At 45.9% G+C, this 18,275-nt stretch overlaps 3 protein-coding genes across 3 annotated transcripts; 2 read left to right on the top strand and 1 right to left on the bottom strand.

The window, feature by feature from the left end:
• Positions 1-727: 727 nt before the first annotated feature.
• On the top strand, positions 728-2,631 carry N7458_001072 (MFS transporter; the record flags this gene model as incomplete). The annotated part of the gene is made up of 5 exons (XM_056904455.1): positions 728-907; positions 1,000-1,429; positions 1,514-2,292; positions 2,362-2,460; positions 2,527-2,631. The coding sequence occupies 5 exons, from the start codon at positions 728-730 to the stop codon at positions 2,629-2,631; spliced, it is 1,593 nt and encodes a 530-aa protein (XP_056768562.1).
• A 1,286-nt stretch (positions 2,632-3,917) lies between these two features.
• On the bottom strand, positions 3,918-4,427 carry N7458_001071 (UbiA prenyltransferase family-domain-containing protein; the record flags this gene model as incomplete). Its single annotated transcript, XM_056904454.1, has 1 exon — positions 3,918-4,427. The coding sequence occupies one exon, from the start codon at positions 4,425-4,427 to the stop codon at positions 3,918-3,920; it is 510 nt and encodes a 169-aa protein (XP_056768561.1).
• A 10,987-nt stretch (positions 4,428-15,414) lies between these two features.
• On the top strand, positions 15,415-15,978 carry N7458_001070 (uncharacterized protein; the record flags this gene model as incomplete). Its single annotated transcript, XM_056904453.1, has 2 exons — positions 15,415-15,454; positions 15,521-15,978. The coding sequence occupies 2 exons, from the start codon at positions 15,415-15,417 to the stop codon at positions 15,976-15,978; spliced, it is 498 nt and encodes a 165-aa protein (XP_056768560.1).
• Positions 15,979-18,275: the final 2,297 nt, after the last annotated feature.

Here is an 18,275-nt window from a genome sequence, read left to right as displayed (position 1 = left end):
GGGTGCCTGAAGGACCGGGCCCCTCTAATTCGGAGCCGCACGTGCGAGTGCCGAAGTTCTCGTCGGATTGGCGATGTCCGTTCATGAGTCGTCCAAATAATTGAAAGTGCGACTGGGCCACTCCTCCGTGTATCTGATCTGGCCTGCATGATTATTATTCGTCTTGATTGCCCATTCCCATTCTTCGCATTCTTCTTCTCTGCTGAGGGCCGATTCTTGCCGGATGTGGTTGGTCTCGCACGGACGGGTGCCACCCTCCTCCTCCTCCTGTGGCGGATGGGCCAGTGGCGTTGGATCTTGTTGGGTCTTGTTCCGTGTTGGACGGGCGGATCGTCCTCCTTTCGGTCCACACGTTGCCGGGTCTTTGGACTCTGTTCAATGGATCCCCCGCCAATCAGCAGGCCGCGTGGGGGCACTGGCCTGGCTGGGAGGCTTCCCCGAAGCGTGGACATGCCAAAGAATCATCGTCGCAGGTGTCAAAAGCTCGCCCAGAAGAGCATCGCGCGAAAAGCGACGAATGGAACGATGGAGCTCACAATGGGAAAAAACAGTTCCCCTGGCAAATCTCCGAGGCTTGCACGGAGCTCTCCTCGCGCCATAAAATGCAACCGTCTCTCCCCCTCTGTGCCCCCGCTCGCGTGAGGTCCGAATTTCGTGCAGATCGAGCTCCCTCTCTGAATACTCCAAGAGACGCTCTCTCGCGTACTGCCCCTTCTCGCCCTGCAAGATGGATGTCGAACAATCCGCCGGAATCTTTGGCGCGTCGGACGCTGCCGAGACGGGCAAAAAGAAGCAAAGTGATCGCTCCATTGCCGAGGACCGATCCATCGGCCATGGAGAGAATGACTTGCTCGGCGGAGAGAAAGTCGACGCGGTGCTTGCGGCCAAGATGGTTCTGGTGAACGATGTGAGTCTCATGGGCGAGCCTCCTTCAACCTTCCGTGGTCATCTTATCGGGGCATTTCAAAACTAACTCATGTTCGCTGGCGCCGCATCAAGACCATCGATGAGATCGGATTCACCCCTCATCACTGGAAGTTGTTCTGTCTCAACGGCTTCGGTTACGCCGTCGACTCCTTGATCCTGTTGATTCAGTCCATCATCTCCACGCAAGCCCGGAAGGAGTTCCATCCCGGATACGCGACGGGTCTCACCATTGCTGTCTATGTGGGCATGCTGGTCGGCGCCATCTTCTGGGGCTTCTCGGCGGACATCATTGGCCGCCGCTTCGCCTTCAACGTGTCCCTATTCGTCTCCTCCATCTTCACAGTGGTCGCGGGTGCTTCTCCATCCTGGGTCACTCTGGGTCTGTTTGTCTGTCTGAGCGCCTTTGGGGCGGGAGGAAACCTGGTCCTGGACACGACTGTGTTCCTCGAGTATCTGCCCAGTCGAGATCAGTGGCTGTTGACTTTGATGGCGGCCTGGTGGGGTACGTTATGAACACTTCCATTCATCTTCTTTGCGTTCGAGGGAACCATCAACTGACTGTGATTCTTTGTTTCACTTTCGACAGGTCTGGGCCAGTTGATTGCCGGATTGTTTGCCTGGGGATTTCTCCCGAATTACTCCTGTGAGGATGCCGCCGATTGTACTCGGCACAACAACCAGGGATGGCGCTACATCTGGTACACTTCTGGAGCGTTCGTCTTTGTGCTCTCCATTCTCCGAATCACCATCATCCGCCTCGAGGAGACGCCCAAGTTTCTCCTGACCGAGGGCAGAGATGCCGATGCGCTCCGTGTCCTGCAGAACATTGCGACAAAATACCAACGGCCTTGCAGTCTCACTCTCGAGCGGTTGGAAGCCTGTGGGACGACTCAGACCCGCTCCACCTCCGCGGTTGGCCTCTCCCAGCGTCTCATCTCGCCTAAGGAAGTGTTCCTCCATTTGCAAGGGCTGTATGCAACCCGCCGAATGGGTTGGTCAACGACTCTGGTGTGGTTCTCATGGCTCCTGATCGGCCTGGCATATCCTCTCTACAACGTCTTCCTTCCGACATATCTGGCCACGCGCGGGGCCAGCTTCGGGCAATCCAGCCAATACATCACGTGGCGCAACTATGCCATCAACAACACTTGCTCCATCTTTGGCCCAGTGGTTGCGGGCTTCATGTGTCGCTCTCGCTGGTTTTGGGGTCGACGGGGAACCATGATCATTGGTGCTTTGATCACCATGGTCTTTTTCTTCTGTTACACCCAAGTGCGCACGGCGAGCCAGAATCTTGGGTTCACCTGTGCCATCTCTTTCTGCCTGAACATTTACTATGGCACTCTGTATGCCTACACACCCGAGGTATGCTCCTCCCACTCTCCATGCTTAAACATCCTTTCCCCCATCGAACTGACTCAATCAACCGCGCAGGTCTTCCCTTCTGCACATCGCGGAACCGGGAATGGAGTGGCCATCGGTCTCAACCGAATCATGGGCATTGTCAGTGCGGTGGTTGGAAACGCCGCGAATGTGAGTCTCATATTCTGCTCTAGACTTTCGTTACGAGAACGTTAGACCAACGTTGACGGACAACAGACAAACACACCCGTTCCAATCTTCATTTGTGCCGCACTCTACATTGTGATGGCCATCGTGGCGGCAGCATTCCCGTTCGAGCCATATGGCCGGCGCAGCAGCTGAGCTGACCTAAGCAAGATTCACTCCCGGCTGCCCGGTGTCTCGTGCACTGAGACCTGCTGACGGCTGCACCTGGACGATCGACGGCAAAAATTGCGAGGATGCTGGTCTGCGACATGGACTTTCGGTATTCCACGGGAGCAGGCCCATCTTGCTCTGGTGCTCCTCCCGTGCTCCTCCCTCTGCACATTTTAACTGAGTCGACGTGCTGGCATGCCAATGGAAGGTATTTGACATGGATGATCATTCATATGCTCCTTCCATCACGACTCCTTGATTCAATCGGAGGTTGAACTGACCGTCCACCTCGGTTTCTGGACAGTGCTCTCTTAGCTCTTGGAGATTCAACAACAGACACAAGAGATTCAGGGGCCCAAAATGATTCAAAACTTCTTCCTTTTCCATATTACACTTGTTCTGTATGCCTTGTTCTTCAAAGAACGACGAACTCTTCGCTTGAATGACTTAGAGGTACACCATGTACGAAGAATTATTCACGAGCCGCTAGACATAAGAAATGAAAACCTAGAAACTTAATCCTATGCCTGAGAGTTTATCAACACCGCATAATTTGTTGTGTCGTGTTTGCGCGACTTCTTCTTTAAAGCACAATTTGCGGAATCAAAAAGCTCTATACTACCCTGTGTCAACCTGCGCTTTCGCCACAGTAATCTTTTGGAGTTAGAAGTTTTCTGTCTTCATGTAAGGATTGAAGCATTTCACCATCTTTCACTGAGTAAACAGTCGAGAGTCGATGGTATCGAGTTCATCGCGACTGCTTCAGTTAAAAAATGCGCCAGCCAGTCTAAGGCAGTATTCGGGCCCGAATCCTGTTGCAAACCCAGCACCGACGGTCCAAAATTGATAGCGGAACCAGTTGCCGCAGCTTTCTGGATTACTCAGATCCACGCTATAGATGTAGTATGCCATTGCAACGGCAACGCCCTCGACAGTTCCAATGTAGTAGAAAAGACCAAGTCCAGCCCATGACCCCGCACAGAGCGAGGAGCACTACCTGAAAGGGGGCCAGCACCGACGTCAAGGGCTTGGTGGTGGACTTGAACTTGACGGCCATGCCCTTTACCCCAGCTTTTTCGTCATCATTGATATCCTGGTGGCGTAGATAGTGTCGTAGGTGATGGTCCATAGACATTTGGCCGCAAAGAGGGCTAGCGTGGGTGACAGGTGATGCTGGTCGAAGGGGTCCATGCCCAGGGTGGCAATACAGAAGAAGATAGCCTAGGCAAAGGGGAAGTCGAGGACGACCTGAGGGTAGTAAGTGACACGCTTCATGAGAGCATAGATGAATAAAAGCATGACGGTGATGAACACATGCGGTGTGCAGGGCGCTGGAAAGTAGCTGAGTATTGGGTATTCGGCGAAGAGTAAGAGGCGTGTGCCTGGATAGTGGTGACGGCGCCTCTAGCGACGGGACGATGGCGACAGCGCACAACCTGGCGATCAAACTCCTGGTCAACGTTGTCGTTCCAGGAGCAAGCGACGCCGCGAAGGAGTATATTGAAAGGCATCATGATGGCAGCTAGGGACAGCAGCTTGGTTGGGCTCGGAGTCTGGGGTGCGATGCAGGCGGCGTAGAGGATGCCAATGATGTACAGGAAGTAGAAAGCGTAGAAGCCGCCAGGAAGTTCGAGGCGCATCAGTTGGGCGTAATGGACCCATGAGGAAGGGAGCATGGAAAGAATGCCCGTAGTGGGATCCGTGTAGGGCGGCAGGTGAGGGAAGTATTTGAAGCGGGATTCTGGGAGTTTGGTCGTCAGAATTGATTGTAGAATCAGCATTGAGACACCAAGACGCCTACAAGAGAAAAGGAGCAACTGGAATGCCACTGACTACGCTAAGCTCATTCAGAAAATTGAAGAAGGGCTCGAAGCAAAGACCTATCTCAAGCAGACCCTACGCAAATCGAGTACCAATTCCAGACGCTAATTAGCGTTATTAAATCAGTAATTAGCGTCTCAGCCCTATGAACGAACGAACCTATAGGCGTGGTCAAACCCGGATTTTGATGAAGAATGCAAGGCCGCCGTCACGGAAGTTTAGCACTTATGCCGCAAGCATGCAAAGACGCAAGACCCCTACGAATGAATGCGATACACAAAGTACGCTATAAAAAGGCACTCTCGTCAAAAGAGCATTATCCCCCCGTTAGGAGTACAGTGCCGATGCGAGCGAATACTAGAGCGGTGGCCGACAGCGGATATGCCCGCGTGCATAGAAGAGTAAAAGGACCGCGGGGAATATGAGGAGGCGTAGGTGACGCTCGTTTGAGTTTCCTTTGCTTATTATGCTTACGTAACCGATTTGTCTCGTCGGTATTCTTTTGTTATTCTCTAACGGCCATCCAGAGGTTCCGCTCAGCTATGAACGGCCGTTCAGTGGGCAGGCAACCACTTTGAAGCTATCGGCAGCCTGACAGCTCTCCCGCCTAGCAGCATTATTCCGTGGAATTTAAGCTTAAGGCCTGCTGATATACTAGATATCCTTCTTTAATTCCCGTTCTTCAGGAATATATTATAACACAATTTTATATTTGAGATAATGTTATAATTTATCACATTTACTATGCGTTTTGGAGTTAACTGTTCGCTCGTGTTGACTGCTCGCCCGTAGATAACTAAACGTTAGAATTAGGCTCAAATTAGTCATCATGATCCCTAGCAGCCAACGTACCTAGTTAGTTAACTAGTTAGTTAGTTAGTTAACTGACTGGTTGGTTTAGTAACCACACCAGATTTGGCGAGTCTACGAGCCTATCATAATCAGGAGCTGTAAAAGCATAAACCATTTTCGTTCCGAAAAACCTTTGGTACACGTGCTGAAAGCCGCTTATGTCCGGGTCATGAATCATTGACGTGCAATGTGTGAGCACTATATTATTCAAGTTGGTCGGGGCCTTTGATAACTTATAATAATTACAAGCAGTAGAAGTCCATAATCGCGAAATACGATTTTCATCCCAGGATGACAACCCAATACGAAATCAATACCGGCCTTGCCACTCGGGATAATGCCCGTGTTGCTAATGGTACGCGTCTCGCGGAATTAAACTTCGACCATTGCTTCACAATGACGGCGTATAAAAAGCTGACTATGGAAGTCAATCCAACAGAGAAGCTCGCGCAAAGGAATCCGAGATTTCCAGACCATCCAGCCGTCTTTCTTGGACCCCCCATGATTGTAATATTTGACCTCGTCGTACCATGTATCATCTATTACGCATGGTATGATACACACAAATCACAGTGGGAGCGAGAATGTTTCTACCACACATTTTCAGGTCAAAGGTGCCCATACTTGAAGCCAGAATTTGACCGCCATATCTTGGGATACGCGATCATTTCTTTTGGCATAGGAGAGCTTTATATCCTCATCGTCCGGATTTTTCGACTTCTTCAATATCATGAAGATTCTGCACCTCTTCTCTCCCATTCCAAATGGGAGCTGGATGCTACTTCTTGGGTATATGGGGTCGCATTGATCTGTGCCCTCATCCCATTTCTTATTGGAAGTACCAAAGAGATTCCTAAGCTGTACCTCTATTCGCCAGGGGTACTGATGGCATTTCTTGGTGTTTTAATGTTCATTACACTGATTCCTTTCAACATACCGATCCGTATTGACTCTCAAGTGAAACGAACCCCTATCCGTCCTTTCGTTTATTATGCCTGCGAAGATTTTATTGCAGTTGATGGTCTTCAAGGTCGAGGATTCCGCAGACGCTATAATATTCGGTACGAGACATCTAAATCATTCAGATCCATGATGTTTCACTTGACTCTGTGGTGGTTGCTTGGGGTTTCATTTTATTTAGGAGTCGTGTCATCAGTGATATGGGTACTAGATTTCCCTTATGCATTTGGGTTATCACTTGGCGTTCTTTTCGGATGGATTCTAATCTGGGTGGCGCTATCATACGTCTACTTTCAATTCTCAGTAAAGAGACGGGAACAAAATCAAACTATACTGTGCTAACGACTATTCATTAATTGCTAGAATTGTGAGAGAAACATACTTACCTGAAGTTGCTGGAGTATCGACACATGATTTACTTCGTAGTGATTACTTCACATTTTGGTTTGCACTGGTATCCTTGGGGTTTCACCCGGTTTACGGAAAACCCCTAGATATAAAAAGGATAAGACTAGGATTACTCTCGTAGTAACGATAAACGCTACTAGTTCGGATCGAATGCCTCTCTAGTTAATAGGTACTGTAAAGACGCCTCGCGCTCTACGAAAACTTAATGTCTTATTAACTAGATACGTCTAGAGATAGAATAAGAACGTATAGATACGCGGCGATATTATGTAAGAATGGTTCTACTTGTTCTATAGGTATATTAGCATATAAAGACGATTCGTTCTATTACTCGATAACTTTAGTGCTTATCTCTATATACATGATTATGCGCCGCCGCTATCTGATTGTTATAACTTCTCATTCCATGAAGCCATTCCCATATTGCAGAATTAGAGGAATTCCTAGACCTTCTAGGTGAAAATTTTGACGTCTAAGAACCTGATCTATCTGATATCATTATTGATTTTTAGAAGAAAATGCTAGTGGTGTTAGTGGTGATACGTAGGATAGTGAGGATGACTAGGACGAATATATATTCGGACTATTACTGAAAATCCTACTACGTGTTGAAGCCATTGAATATATGGATAAGGCTCTTTAATTTGCTTAGTACTAAGAGGGTATTACTGAGAGAGATCTACGGGATATAGAGAGGATAGGCCATCTTTTTCTCGGCTATAGATAGATAGGATCATAGGAGGAAATAGAGGAGAGTGGATAACTACTTTGGACTAAAAACAGACTAGTGGGTACCTATTTCGGATTAGCGCAATGTTAGCAAGTATACTTTATTAGACACACTAAGATTCTGTTGTATGGAAGGCCGTGCCGAAAACGGGAGTTTACTGCATACCCTGAGTTGGATTAAAGGTAATATTGGCTTCTATACTCTGCGTAGGCGTGTACTCGAAGATGCCGCTTTTCCTGCTAGGATGATTAGCTATCTTGAAAAGATTATTATGTAAGATATAGATGAATCTATCCTACTCGATTAGATCAAAAATATCGTAGTAATTGAATATGGTATTACACAAGAGTTAATTCCAAGAGCTAGAATTGGATAATCTAATCGTGATTGTTAATATAAATAGAATCGTATATCTTCCGGGTCTATATAGGTATAGTGACCTCTACTTGTCCTAATCTTCTATAGCTGGCTTAGGTACATAGTAATGTAATTTCAATCAAATTAGATTCTAGATAGAGAGGCTCTGAGTGTACGTAATGGGTAAGTGGAATGTCTAATATAGTTATATGGTTGCACTATGCATAGTAGGTATTTATTATCGATATGATAATTCCTATAGGTGATGATGAATTAGGTTAAACTGATAATAAGCCGAGAACTACTAGGTTTGCTTTATCCACCTGTAATAAGGTGATATTAGCTCGTGGCTTGGTCTTAGTGGGGACCGGTATAAATATAAGAAGCTTTAATAGAAGGCTCGTTATGATGATTAGGCAGACTCCGACGTTGTATAAGCTGAAATCTTGAGACTAGTTCATTAACATTTACTCAACATAATCTTAGATGCTCCGGTAGGGTCCGAAGGTAACTAACCTGTGCTATGGGTTAAAGATGGTAATTAGCTAATTTGATATTTTGATGTAAGTGACTGACTCGTAGAAACAAACTAGTAATAAAGGGCACCTTACCCACCGCAGTTAGGTTGTATACCTAATCGGATTGCCGCAGCCCTAAATGAGAAGTATTATGCGGTGATATTCAGGGATCTACTACGTACCCGCCTTATGTATGCTTAGAACGTGCAGCAAGAACCTCTTAGCCCTAATAATAGGATAGGAGTACTAATAAACCGATTTTGAGTTTCCGAGGATCTATGACTTGAGGTACTGTCTGGAGACGCGTGTCAGGGTGGCCACGTAGTGATTGTATTAGAGGTTTTGGTGAGCGGTTTATGAGTTTGATGCCAGTGCATCGAGCACTATAGAGATCACCCTCTCTGAGCCTTCGCGTGCGTCCGATACTCCGACATGGATGGCGGCAGGCTCATCCGTTAGCTGTAATACCGGCCTATACATACATGACCTGTGTGGACAACGCATGGAAATGTGATGGTAAAATGCTTGAGCAGTGAAACGGCAGTACCTGGACCCTGCTTGTTACATGTGCGGTGGGCGCTAGCTGCCAAGGGAATTCTAATCCGTATTACGTTTAACCCTGTTAATACTGGACAGAAGTGGATTCATACTTGGAATATTTTTTTTTTATGCATCACGATCTCAAGGTGTCGATTTTGGGATATTGTAATCGGTAAATTGGAGCGTGGCTTTTGGCCTATAATTCCATCAAACCTTTAAAAAAGCTTGAGATCTTTGCCAACACCCTGACAAAGACTAGAAATTTATTGGTAGATGTAAAACTACAACGACACCAGCAATAAGACGCCATCAGCCGCAGCCACCGACCGACCTGGCTAATTCTCCCATCCGCACACCCTGTTAAACGGGTTCCAGCTCACACGTACCCAAAAAAAGTTCACACGGACCCAAAAAATTTCTGACTAATTTTGGGTACCCATGAGGTACCCGACCTCACACGTACCCAAACTATTTTGGGTCCTGATGAGCTCTTATACTTACTTTTATGCATATGATTAATAATTATGTAGGGGTTCAACTTTAGTTGAACCCCTACCTCACTAAAATATACTATCACTCTATACATCTCTTTACAACTCTATATAGAAGATTATACTATACTCTTAAAGACTCTATCTATTTTTTATTCATAATAATATAAAAGAGGTAGTCTTTCTTCTAGTAAATTACACGTGTTGAAAGAAAAATATAGTTTGTTTGGGGTCATGAATCAAAAGTGTCAACAAAGAAATGAGAGATATATCTTCAACACAAACACAACACCATTTTCTTCTTCTTCTTCCCTCACCACCCACTTTGTTTACCAAAGGTCAGAACACCTGTTTACTCTACTCCCTGACGCGTTTCTCCATATGTTTTGCATATGCTGAACACTTCCAGCTCATCAACATGTCGAATCTTGGACTCTTCCCTGGCCTGGGTCCAACCCGGGCTGAATTTGACAACACCACAGTCTTAAACGCGACCAACCCCGACCCTCTCCTGGGATATGCACATGGTATGTTTCCCAGATGCATATGCTGTTGATATGTTGACCATATGTAGGGCCCATTCCAGACAACAATCGTGGCTGGAAGCCAGCTGCGTATACGGCAGCTCTAGCTGCAGGCGCACGCCACTACGACATCAAGGCAGCTGATATCGCGGCGACCCCGCCTCCAAATCCGGCCGAGGTTCTCAACAAAGAGAACATAGGAGTGTACGTGGTGTCTGAATATACTGAGGGCATGGTTATCGTATGCTGACACTGAGAGGAACAGCTGTGATATTGTCGTCAACCCTCCGTCCCAAATGTGCGGTCTAGTCTTCTCAGAGGGACCTGCTCTGCGTCGACACATCCGCAATGAACATTCCGGAGCTGGCAAGTGTCTATTCGTTGGATATGTTGAACATATGCTAACAATATGACTACGATATAGTCGTCAACCCCAGCCGGCGAGCAAAGACCCAGCTGGAGATTATTGCGGGCCAAAACGCCATCAAGCGTTGGGTCCTGCAGGGTGGCTGGCGGGATGCTAGCTACCTCCATGAGCCTGGACGCGGCCCTGACAATGGATGGATTGGACACTGGGCCTCCGCTCTGGAGCGAATTGCGTAAGTACTCTGGGTACTCTACGTTTTGCACAAGATTGATATACTTGTTACATATGACTCTCATATGTTTAGCGTATGCTAACAATCCGTATAGAGCTACCGATGCACAGTTTGCCGCACAATACGGCACTCGTTTCCACCGCTGGCAGGCCCCAGCAACCCCGAGTTCTGGTCATCGCAGCCGCCGGGTAAGTCCCCTTTTTTTAAGAAATGATATGTTAAGCATATGCTAATAGTATGTAGCGTGGACCTGGCGTCCCTGGGAATCCTATTCCCTTCGCGGGTTTTGGCCCCACTGCCGGTAATGGAGACAATAGTGATGGAGGAGGTGGCCCACCTGCTCCCCATATGCAAGACTCGGAGGAGGAGGAGGAGGTAGAGGAGGAGGAGGTAGAGGAGGAGGAGGTAGAGGAGGAGGAGGTAGAGGAGGAGGAGGTAGAGGAGGAGGAGGAGGAGGAGGAGGAGGAGGAGGAGGAGGAGGAGGAGGAGGAGGAGGAGGTAGAGGTAGAGGTAGAGGTAGAGGACTCATCCTCTGATGCTTTTGAGTCCCTTTAGTTAGGCGTAGGTCTCTTTGTATGAATTTTCTGTTATTTGTCTATACGGAACATATGTTAAACTTATGCTCAAAGTAAATTCAAGATATTCTTAACTTATACCAAAGATTCGCCTGACTCTATACTCCGTAATAATTCCTCCTTCTTCCTTCGAAGGGCTAAGATCCTTTGCTTTCTCTCAAGTTCCGCAACTTCTTGCTGTAGCCGTGCCTCTTCATCATCGAATCCCTGAGTATAGCCTAACTGCTGAGAAATACTATCATGCGGCGCTATTCTAGACGATCCGTCAAGAACTGAACTACCCTGAGGGGTAGATAGCGGTGCAGATATAGATTGACCATATACTGAGCTTATGTCAGTTATCTCTGAAGTAGATATCGAAACTATGTCCGAAATATCTGGAAGCCCAGGTGGTTGCATCGTCGGGTTAAGGTCATCGTAAGGATTGATCACGTTCCAGGGCTGGTATGGTTTATTGATACGACGGTTGGCAGATTTTTTGTAGCGCTTGTCTGATATAAGGTTAGTATATGTGTAACATATGTTGAACATATGGAACAAACCCTTCTTGCGAACTTGTTTGGCAATACGATACACAGGGTTTTGAGATCGCCAAGTTGGGAAGAGACCTAGCTCTTCTGCAAGTTTATTCTTTTGGATCATCTCTTGTACATGTTTTTTGCATCTGTAATAAAGAGATTAGTAATATGCTCTATACATGATAAATCGGGTAATATACCGGAGAATTGCTGTTAACAAAGCTTGCTTTCGGCCTACTGCCTCGTTATCGTGAAAGTGACTACTTTCACTAATTCCAGTATGATGTGATGCATTCGTCCACCATTCAATAGGAATCTTAGATGCCTCTGGGGTTATTCCAGCAAGAATCCAATCAACCTTCTTATTCTGAAACCATTTTTCGGTCTCTGGCCACTTTTCTGCAACTTCATCCATAATTCGAATAACCTCTGCCTTTGAATTTGCATTCCAGATCATATCAATAGACGTAGTAGCTTCGTGACCAGGAAACCTTTTCCGAAAGGCTCGCTTAACGTGCGTTTGGCATAGGATCAATATATTTTGCAGATGTTCTGACCATGTCCAACGAGGATCTAGGCCAGCAAGATAATCTCCAAGCCCTAAATGAAAATAGAAAGTGAGTATAATTCAGGCATATGTTAAGCATATGGGAAGCGTACCAGGTGCTTGCTTCTTACACATGTCAACAGTAACCGTCCGAATTCCCTCACAAGAATCATCCCTTCCAAGCTGATACGCCCATCTAATTGGTTTTCGTCCAACATCCCCAAGAATCTTGAAGATTTTCTCAAAAAGAACCCGATAAGCTACTCGAGTTTCGAGATTCATGAAAGCATAGACATAGGTATTTAACCCTGAGAGTCAGCATATGGTTAGCATATGTTTAGCATATATAGAACACCAGAAAATCTTACTCTTTACCTGTTCATTCCACCCTGAAATTGTGAAAAGCTTGGTTGCTCCCTGAACCATCTTGAAAGCAAGATCCATTTCCAGATGTCGTACACTCTGAAAAAGCTTAGCTTGTTCGTATGTGCAGCATATGATCAGATAATGCTCCCGATTCTCGTCAAAGAAATAGACTTCACGAATCCATTGATCATCCACGTGTTTAGTTAGATCAAACTGGTATTCACGCCATACCCCAGCAAGATTCGTCCCTTCTGGATAATATAGTAGTCTCTGCTTATGAATCAAAGCAGTTACTCTATCCTCAATGTGTAAGCTCTTGTGGATATATCGAAGCGCAGAATCACCATGTTGACGTATAATCTTCGCAAAAGTAGGTGAGACCATCAATTTACGTGCAGTTAATCCTAGGATATCCTGCGTGTTGATTGCGTCAATGATTTCTTGACCAATATCATGTGGTAGCTTTGTAGGCGGTGGCGGCGCATGTGAATGAGATCCTCGACAAACGAGAAGGAAAAAAGGAAAACGATCCCATACGCAGGGGATATAAAGGTCAATCTTCACAGAGCAAACACTATATATCAGCTGACCAACACCATCTGCATGAATTGAGTCTAGGACAGGGTTAGCATATGTTCAGCATATCCAGAGCATATCTAGTGTAAAACATACCACAGTGGCGACGTCTAGCTGAACGATGCTCCACGAAGTAACAGTTCTTGGTTCCATATCCAGTATCTCGTAAGCCATCCTTATCGCAAAGAAGCTTTAGAAACGCGGTGTCTATCCTTGCAGCACTTCGTGGAACGTGCTGACAGTAGTGCCAACGCTGGGATCCGACCTGCGCGTTCGGACACCCAATAAAGGTGAACTACTTATAGTTAACAAATATTTAGTACATGATAATAATATGCACTTACTCCATCTCGAAGCCACACTGTTGGCTTTTGACCTCTGCATGTCCGCTCACTAGGTGCATAAATACATGGCCCTTCTATATCCCACGTCTTGAGAAATCCGAAGTAAAATCTATCTTAAGCGTAAGCTTAATAGAGGTTAAAGCTAGGGAGGGATATATCTTACTCTCTAGTTCGCTCCTGGATTTCCTGCGCAATAGTGTGATACACAGGCTTTGCAGCAAGAGCCTGAAGTTCGCGGAAAAGTGTTGGTTTAACACGGTTATAGCTTTCAGACGGGGTAATAAGATCAGGATGAGCTTGGTGGCAATGTTGAATCCCTGTACATTGAAAGGATCGATGCCATGATCTTGATTCTTTGTCTTTAGAGTCTTTCTGGAGGAGTTTCGTGAAGATTTTCTTGGCCGATTTGAGTTGTTTAATCGAGAATTGAACCTAGGATAATTAGTTATCATATATGCTAAGCATATGCTAGACATATGCTAGGATTATATCGAACATACCGACGACATAAGCTGTGAAGTAGCTTGGTTGACAGCAGTAACGGTGTCTTCCACATTTTCAAGTGGATTTTTGGAGGCATGAATGATATGTAAAATACCATTCTTGTCTGTATCAGGATACTCTGGGAGGATAAGGTGCTCCTGAACTTCGTAGGCGATCACAGCATCTCTAGAGCTAATGCTTACTTGGGTCCCGTCTGTTTCTATACCTGTTTGGTTTCGTTCCGTAAAAGGTGTAGAACATAGAGAGCTAGTATTTTCCTCATTATCCTCACAAGAATCGACATCAGATAACTCATATGTATTAGTGCAATCTTGGTACACTGAAGTTTCAGAGGCCGATCGTTGTCGCTGATATAAAATATAAGATTTATGTATGCTCTTATTTATAAAACGATCACTCACAGATGGAAGATTATAAAGAATTTGATTAATCTCTAATGCAGTACTAGTAGTAGATTGCGTAGAGATAAATATGTCAGAATCGGAATCCTCGAATAGCGATGGCGAGAGTAAAGACGCCGACATCTTGTGGAATTCGATACTTGGTAACAATCTTGAAAAGGGGTAAAATAAGGTGTTTAAAAAATTTTCTGCATTAAAAAATATTATATAATCTAGAGGTTTGGGTACGTGCGAGGTCGGGTACCTCATGGGTACCCAAAATTAGTCAGAATTTTTTGGGTCCGTGTGAACTTTTTTTGGGTACGCGTGAGCTGGGTGCCCCCTGTTAAACTCATAAATGACGTAGAGCGCTTATGTAAGCACATGAAAACTGGATCTATGATCTGCCTGAAGAAGCAAGCACTTTTCCATTTCCCCTCATAGGTAAGTGCAAGAGCCGCCACCACTTCTAGATAGTTCCCTGCCTCTGTATTTTTTTTTTCGTTCGGACACTATATTCCTAAAACGAGCTACTGCTATATCTGTTCTTGATTTATGCGTATAGCTTTAAAACCGACGATTTGGGCAAACTCAGTGGCGAACCGGGCTAATAACTGTTAAAACGCGGAATAGTGGATATAGCATCATAAACAATGGAATTTTAAATACGTTTCTGCTAACTATCCCCTGAAATACCAACCTAGAAGGGGTTAATTACATAAACAAGGGTTAATTACATAAACAAGCACTTCCAAACTGATTAGTGGATAATCCATGGTTCCACATCATCCTAGATTCCGACACAGGCCTTAGTTGTAAAATACCACCTCTCAGCTTGACACCTAATCCTTAACAAGACGCTTTCCAACATAATGGATTCAAATATGCTGCCTAGTTGTTCACACCGGGCCAGATAAAATGACCAGAATTTCCATGTAAGCATTGCCTGTGGTCAGACCCCTGGCACCCACTGTTGCATCCCATATTGCCGGTATTGACGGAGCCGTCGCCACCGACGCCTGCGTTAACATTGGCAAAGGCCCAATTGTGGTCGAAATATGAATCAGTGGTTCCGCCCACGCCACCAGTGCAGTGGGTATGGGTCTGGTAGTTCGCATTGCCGTTGTGGTAGGACATCATAGGCTGATACCAGATTGAATGGCACCCATCTTCTACATTGGTCCACGAGCAGGTGCGGGTATCAGTCAAGGTTAACGCCTCCCCATATGAGAACTGAAAGGTAAACTGGAGGACCTTATAAAAGGTTGCAGCCAGTCCAACAGTCCATGTCTCGGTAACCCCGAAACTGATGGCAATGCCCTCCGTGCAGACGTTACAGTAGAAGCAGTTGCCGACCTGATTCCAGGTCTGGTACCAGTACCCCCAGTTGCTGGTGTCGTACCACTGCTGCAACTCGCTATGGCAAACCGGCGGCGCCGACTCCCGCTTGGTCAGGCTGCTAATGAATTCGGCGGATCGGTTGCGGACCACGTCACCAGGCTTATATTCGACGGTGGTCACGTTGTTCCGCTCTCGGATGGTCTGCAGTTGCTCACGGGTATACATATTCCGTTTGATCTCGATGGTCCCATTAGGGTGCGTAATCTGCGTGATGATATCTGGGCTGGGTTGGCGTACGAGTTGACAGAGCGGGTCCGTAGTTCCCTCAGTACAGGGCATAAAGGTGGCATTTGTCGGGGGCCCATTACCGTCCGATCTTAAAACTAAGGGAATAGAAAGGCTCGCTGTCACTAAGGACAAGATCAGGGTATACTGAAGTATCATGATGACAAACAAGAATAAATAGAAAGTCTTTCCCAAACAATGAAGTTTGTATGAAGAGAAATGAGTTAGGGGGGATCAATGCGATAGTGAGTCCGATGAACAAAAAATATATTAAAGCCGTAGAGATGATGATACCTTTTATGCTGTTTTTCCCCTATGCTAAGCAGGCCAGATGATGTCTCCTTTGCGGAAGCTCATGTGCTAATGACCTTGTTATCCACACCTGTTAGTACTGACGTATCAGAAGCTCTTTAACGTAGTAATTTAGTAATCTATATGAAAATAGGCAGCTCAGATGATTCCTACACTCCAATTTTCACCTTTGATCTTACTACTCATAATCTTATCCTTAATTAGGAAACTCGTGGTATAGTTTGACTTTACCCTCCTAGGCAAGTAATACGGGTAGTCACTTCACCGGCACCCAGCTTGTCAAAGTAGGCAATGTTCTAGCGCTTCGAGGTACTTCTCGCGAATCTTCTAGGTGGCGTCCTGACGTATCAGACGCTCTTTAACGTAGTAATTCAGTAATCTATATAAAAATAGGCAGCTTCGATAATTCCTACACTCTAATCTTCACATTTGATCTTACTACTCGTAATCTTGTCCGTAATTAGGAAACTCGTGGTATAGTTTAACTTTACCCTCCTAGGTAAGTGGTTAAAAGTATAATTCGCGGTTTATACTAGCCTAACCTAAACCTTATCTTCGTTAAGTTACATCTATGAACGCTAAAAAATTCTTGTATCCGTGCCCTTTGGTAACACCCACCGCTTCCGCTTTTGGGTGCACCACGGTTTACCGGAAGTCACCAAACACCGTCTCTTTTTCAAGAAATCATCGAATTAATCAACCAATTAGCTAGTTATCAATAAAAAAAAAATCTCCCTGCTCTCTCGCCTTCTCCTCATTCTCAATTGCCCGTTGAATAGCCTCAGCAGGCCTTTTTGTAGGTTTAAAACCATACGCCTTTTCGAACTGCTTAGCCAGCTTCCTCTCCTCCTTAGCCATCTCTTTCGCCTTCCTGTCACGAATTGATCGATTTGCATCGCGAGGCTTCAATATACCATCTTGACTAAGCGGTTTAACCTGCCGCTTAGTATATTGGCGACGTACTGGCTCTTGTACAGATCTGATTCGCCGAATTGTATCTTGGGTCATGGCAAGCTCTTCAAGCTTCTCTCGCTGGTGGGCGAAGATTTTGGTAAGATCTCGCTGCATCTTCTCTGAAAGAGAATTGAGGTATTTGTAAATCTTCGCCTGGTTCTTCTCTAGTGCTTCAATAGATTTTGGAGGGCTATTTTCAATACTAGAAGACGAGAGATTTAGTGGCGGAGATGGTGTAGAAGTAGGTGTAGCCGTACGCGACCGAAGATTAGGTGCATAGATATCAGAAATTACTAGTTGATTCGTAAGATTTTCAACAATCTTACTACCATCAACCGGCCAGATTCCACGCTCTTTAAAAGAATCGCGAATAATTCGTTGGCTAAAGGTTTTCGATCGAATCGGGCTAATTATAGATAGGAAATCTGCCTTCCCGTACGGCTGGCCACCCCAGAAGGATAGCTCATTATTCATAAGCCGAAATTGCTGCTTATAATTCAAGAAAGGCTTGCCATCAAGTGGTTGACAGAGATGCGTTGAATGAGGTAGGAAGCCGAATGGGATAATCGCATTATCCTCGCATTTCTGTAGGAATTCGAGGGTAAGATGCGCGCTATGGCCATCGAATATAAGATAGCGCTTTTCGCCCCTTTTCACCCGATCGGTAGTAGCAGTAATGAAATAGCCTAGCCAGGATAGGGCTAATTCATCAGAAATCCAGCCGTTTGGTGAGATTGCAGTGCCAGTTTCGCGTGGGAGATCTTCACTACCGTAGAACCAGGCCTCCATAAGATTCTTCCCACTACCTTTGAAGATAAAGAGCGGGTCCATCAGCCAGCCATCTGCACTAATACATTCAACTGCAGTAATAGTCTCGCCCCTCTCTCCTTCGGCTAGGTCAGGGCAAGATGATTTAGAGCCAATAACCTTTCGAGATTGCCCTTGACCGGGTTGGAAGCCGCATTCATCGAAGTTGTATACTAGCCGTGCGGGGACACCATAGAGAAGAGCTGCAAGCTGGTCGTACCAGTGCGCAAGAAGCCCTGCATCTTCAGCTTGGATTCGATTCTTCTCCTTGGTCTTCTGCTTCACTGGGGCTAGATTCAGGTGCTTTGGGAGACGCGCTT

Source organism: Penicillium daleae (assembly GCF_028827525.1).
Source record: "Penicillium daleae strain IBT 16125 chromosome Unknown utg000002l_segment0_segment0, whole genome shotgun sequence".
In the NCBI taxonomy this organism is placed as follows: domain Eukaryota; kingdom Fungi; phylum Ascomycota; class Eurotiomycetes; order Eurotiales; family Aspergillaceae; genus Penicillium; species Penicillium daleae.
The sequence above is the reverse complement of the archived record's forward strand: the minus strand, read 5'-3'. Positions and strand labels throughout refer to the sequence as shown.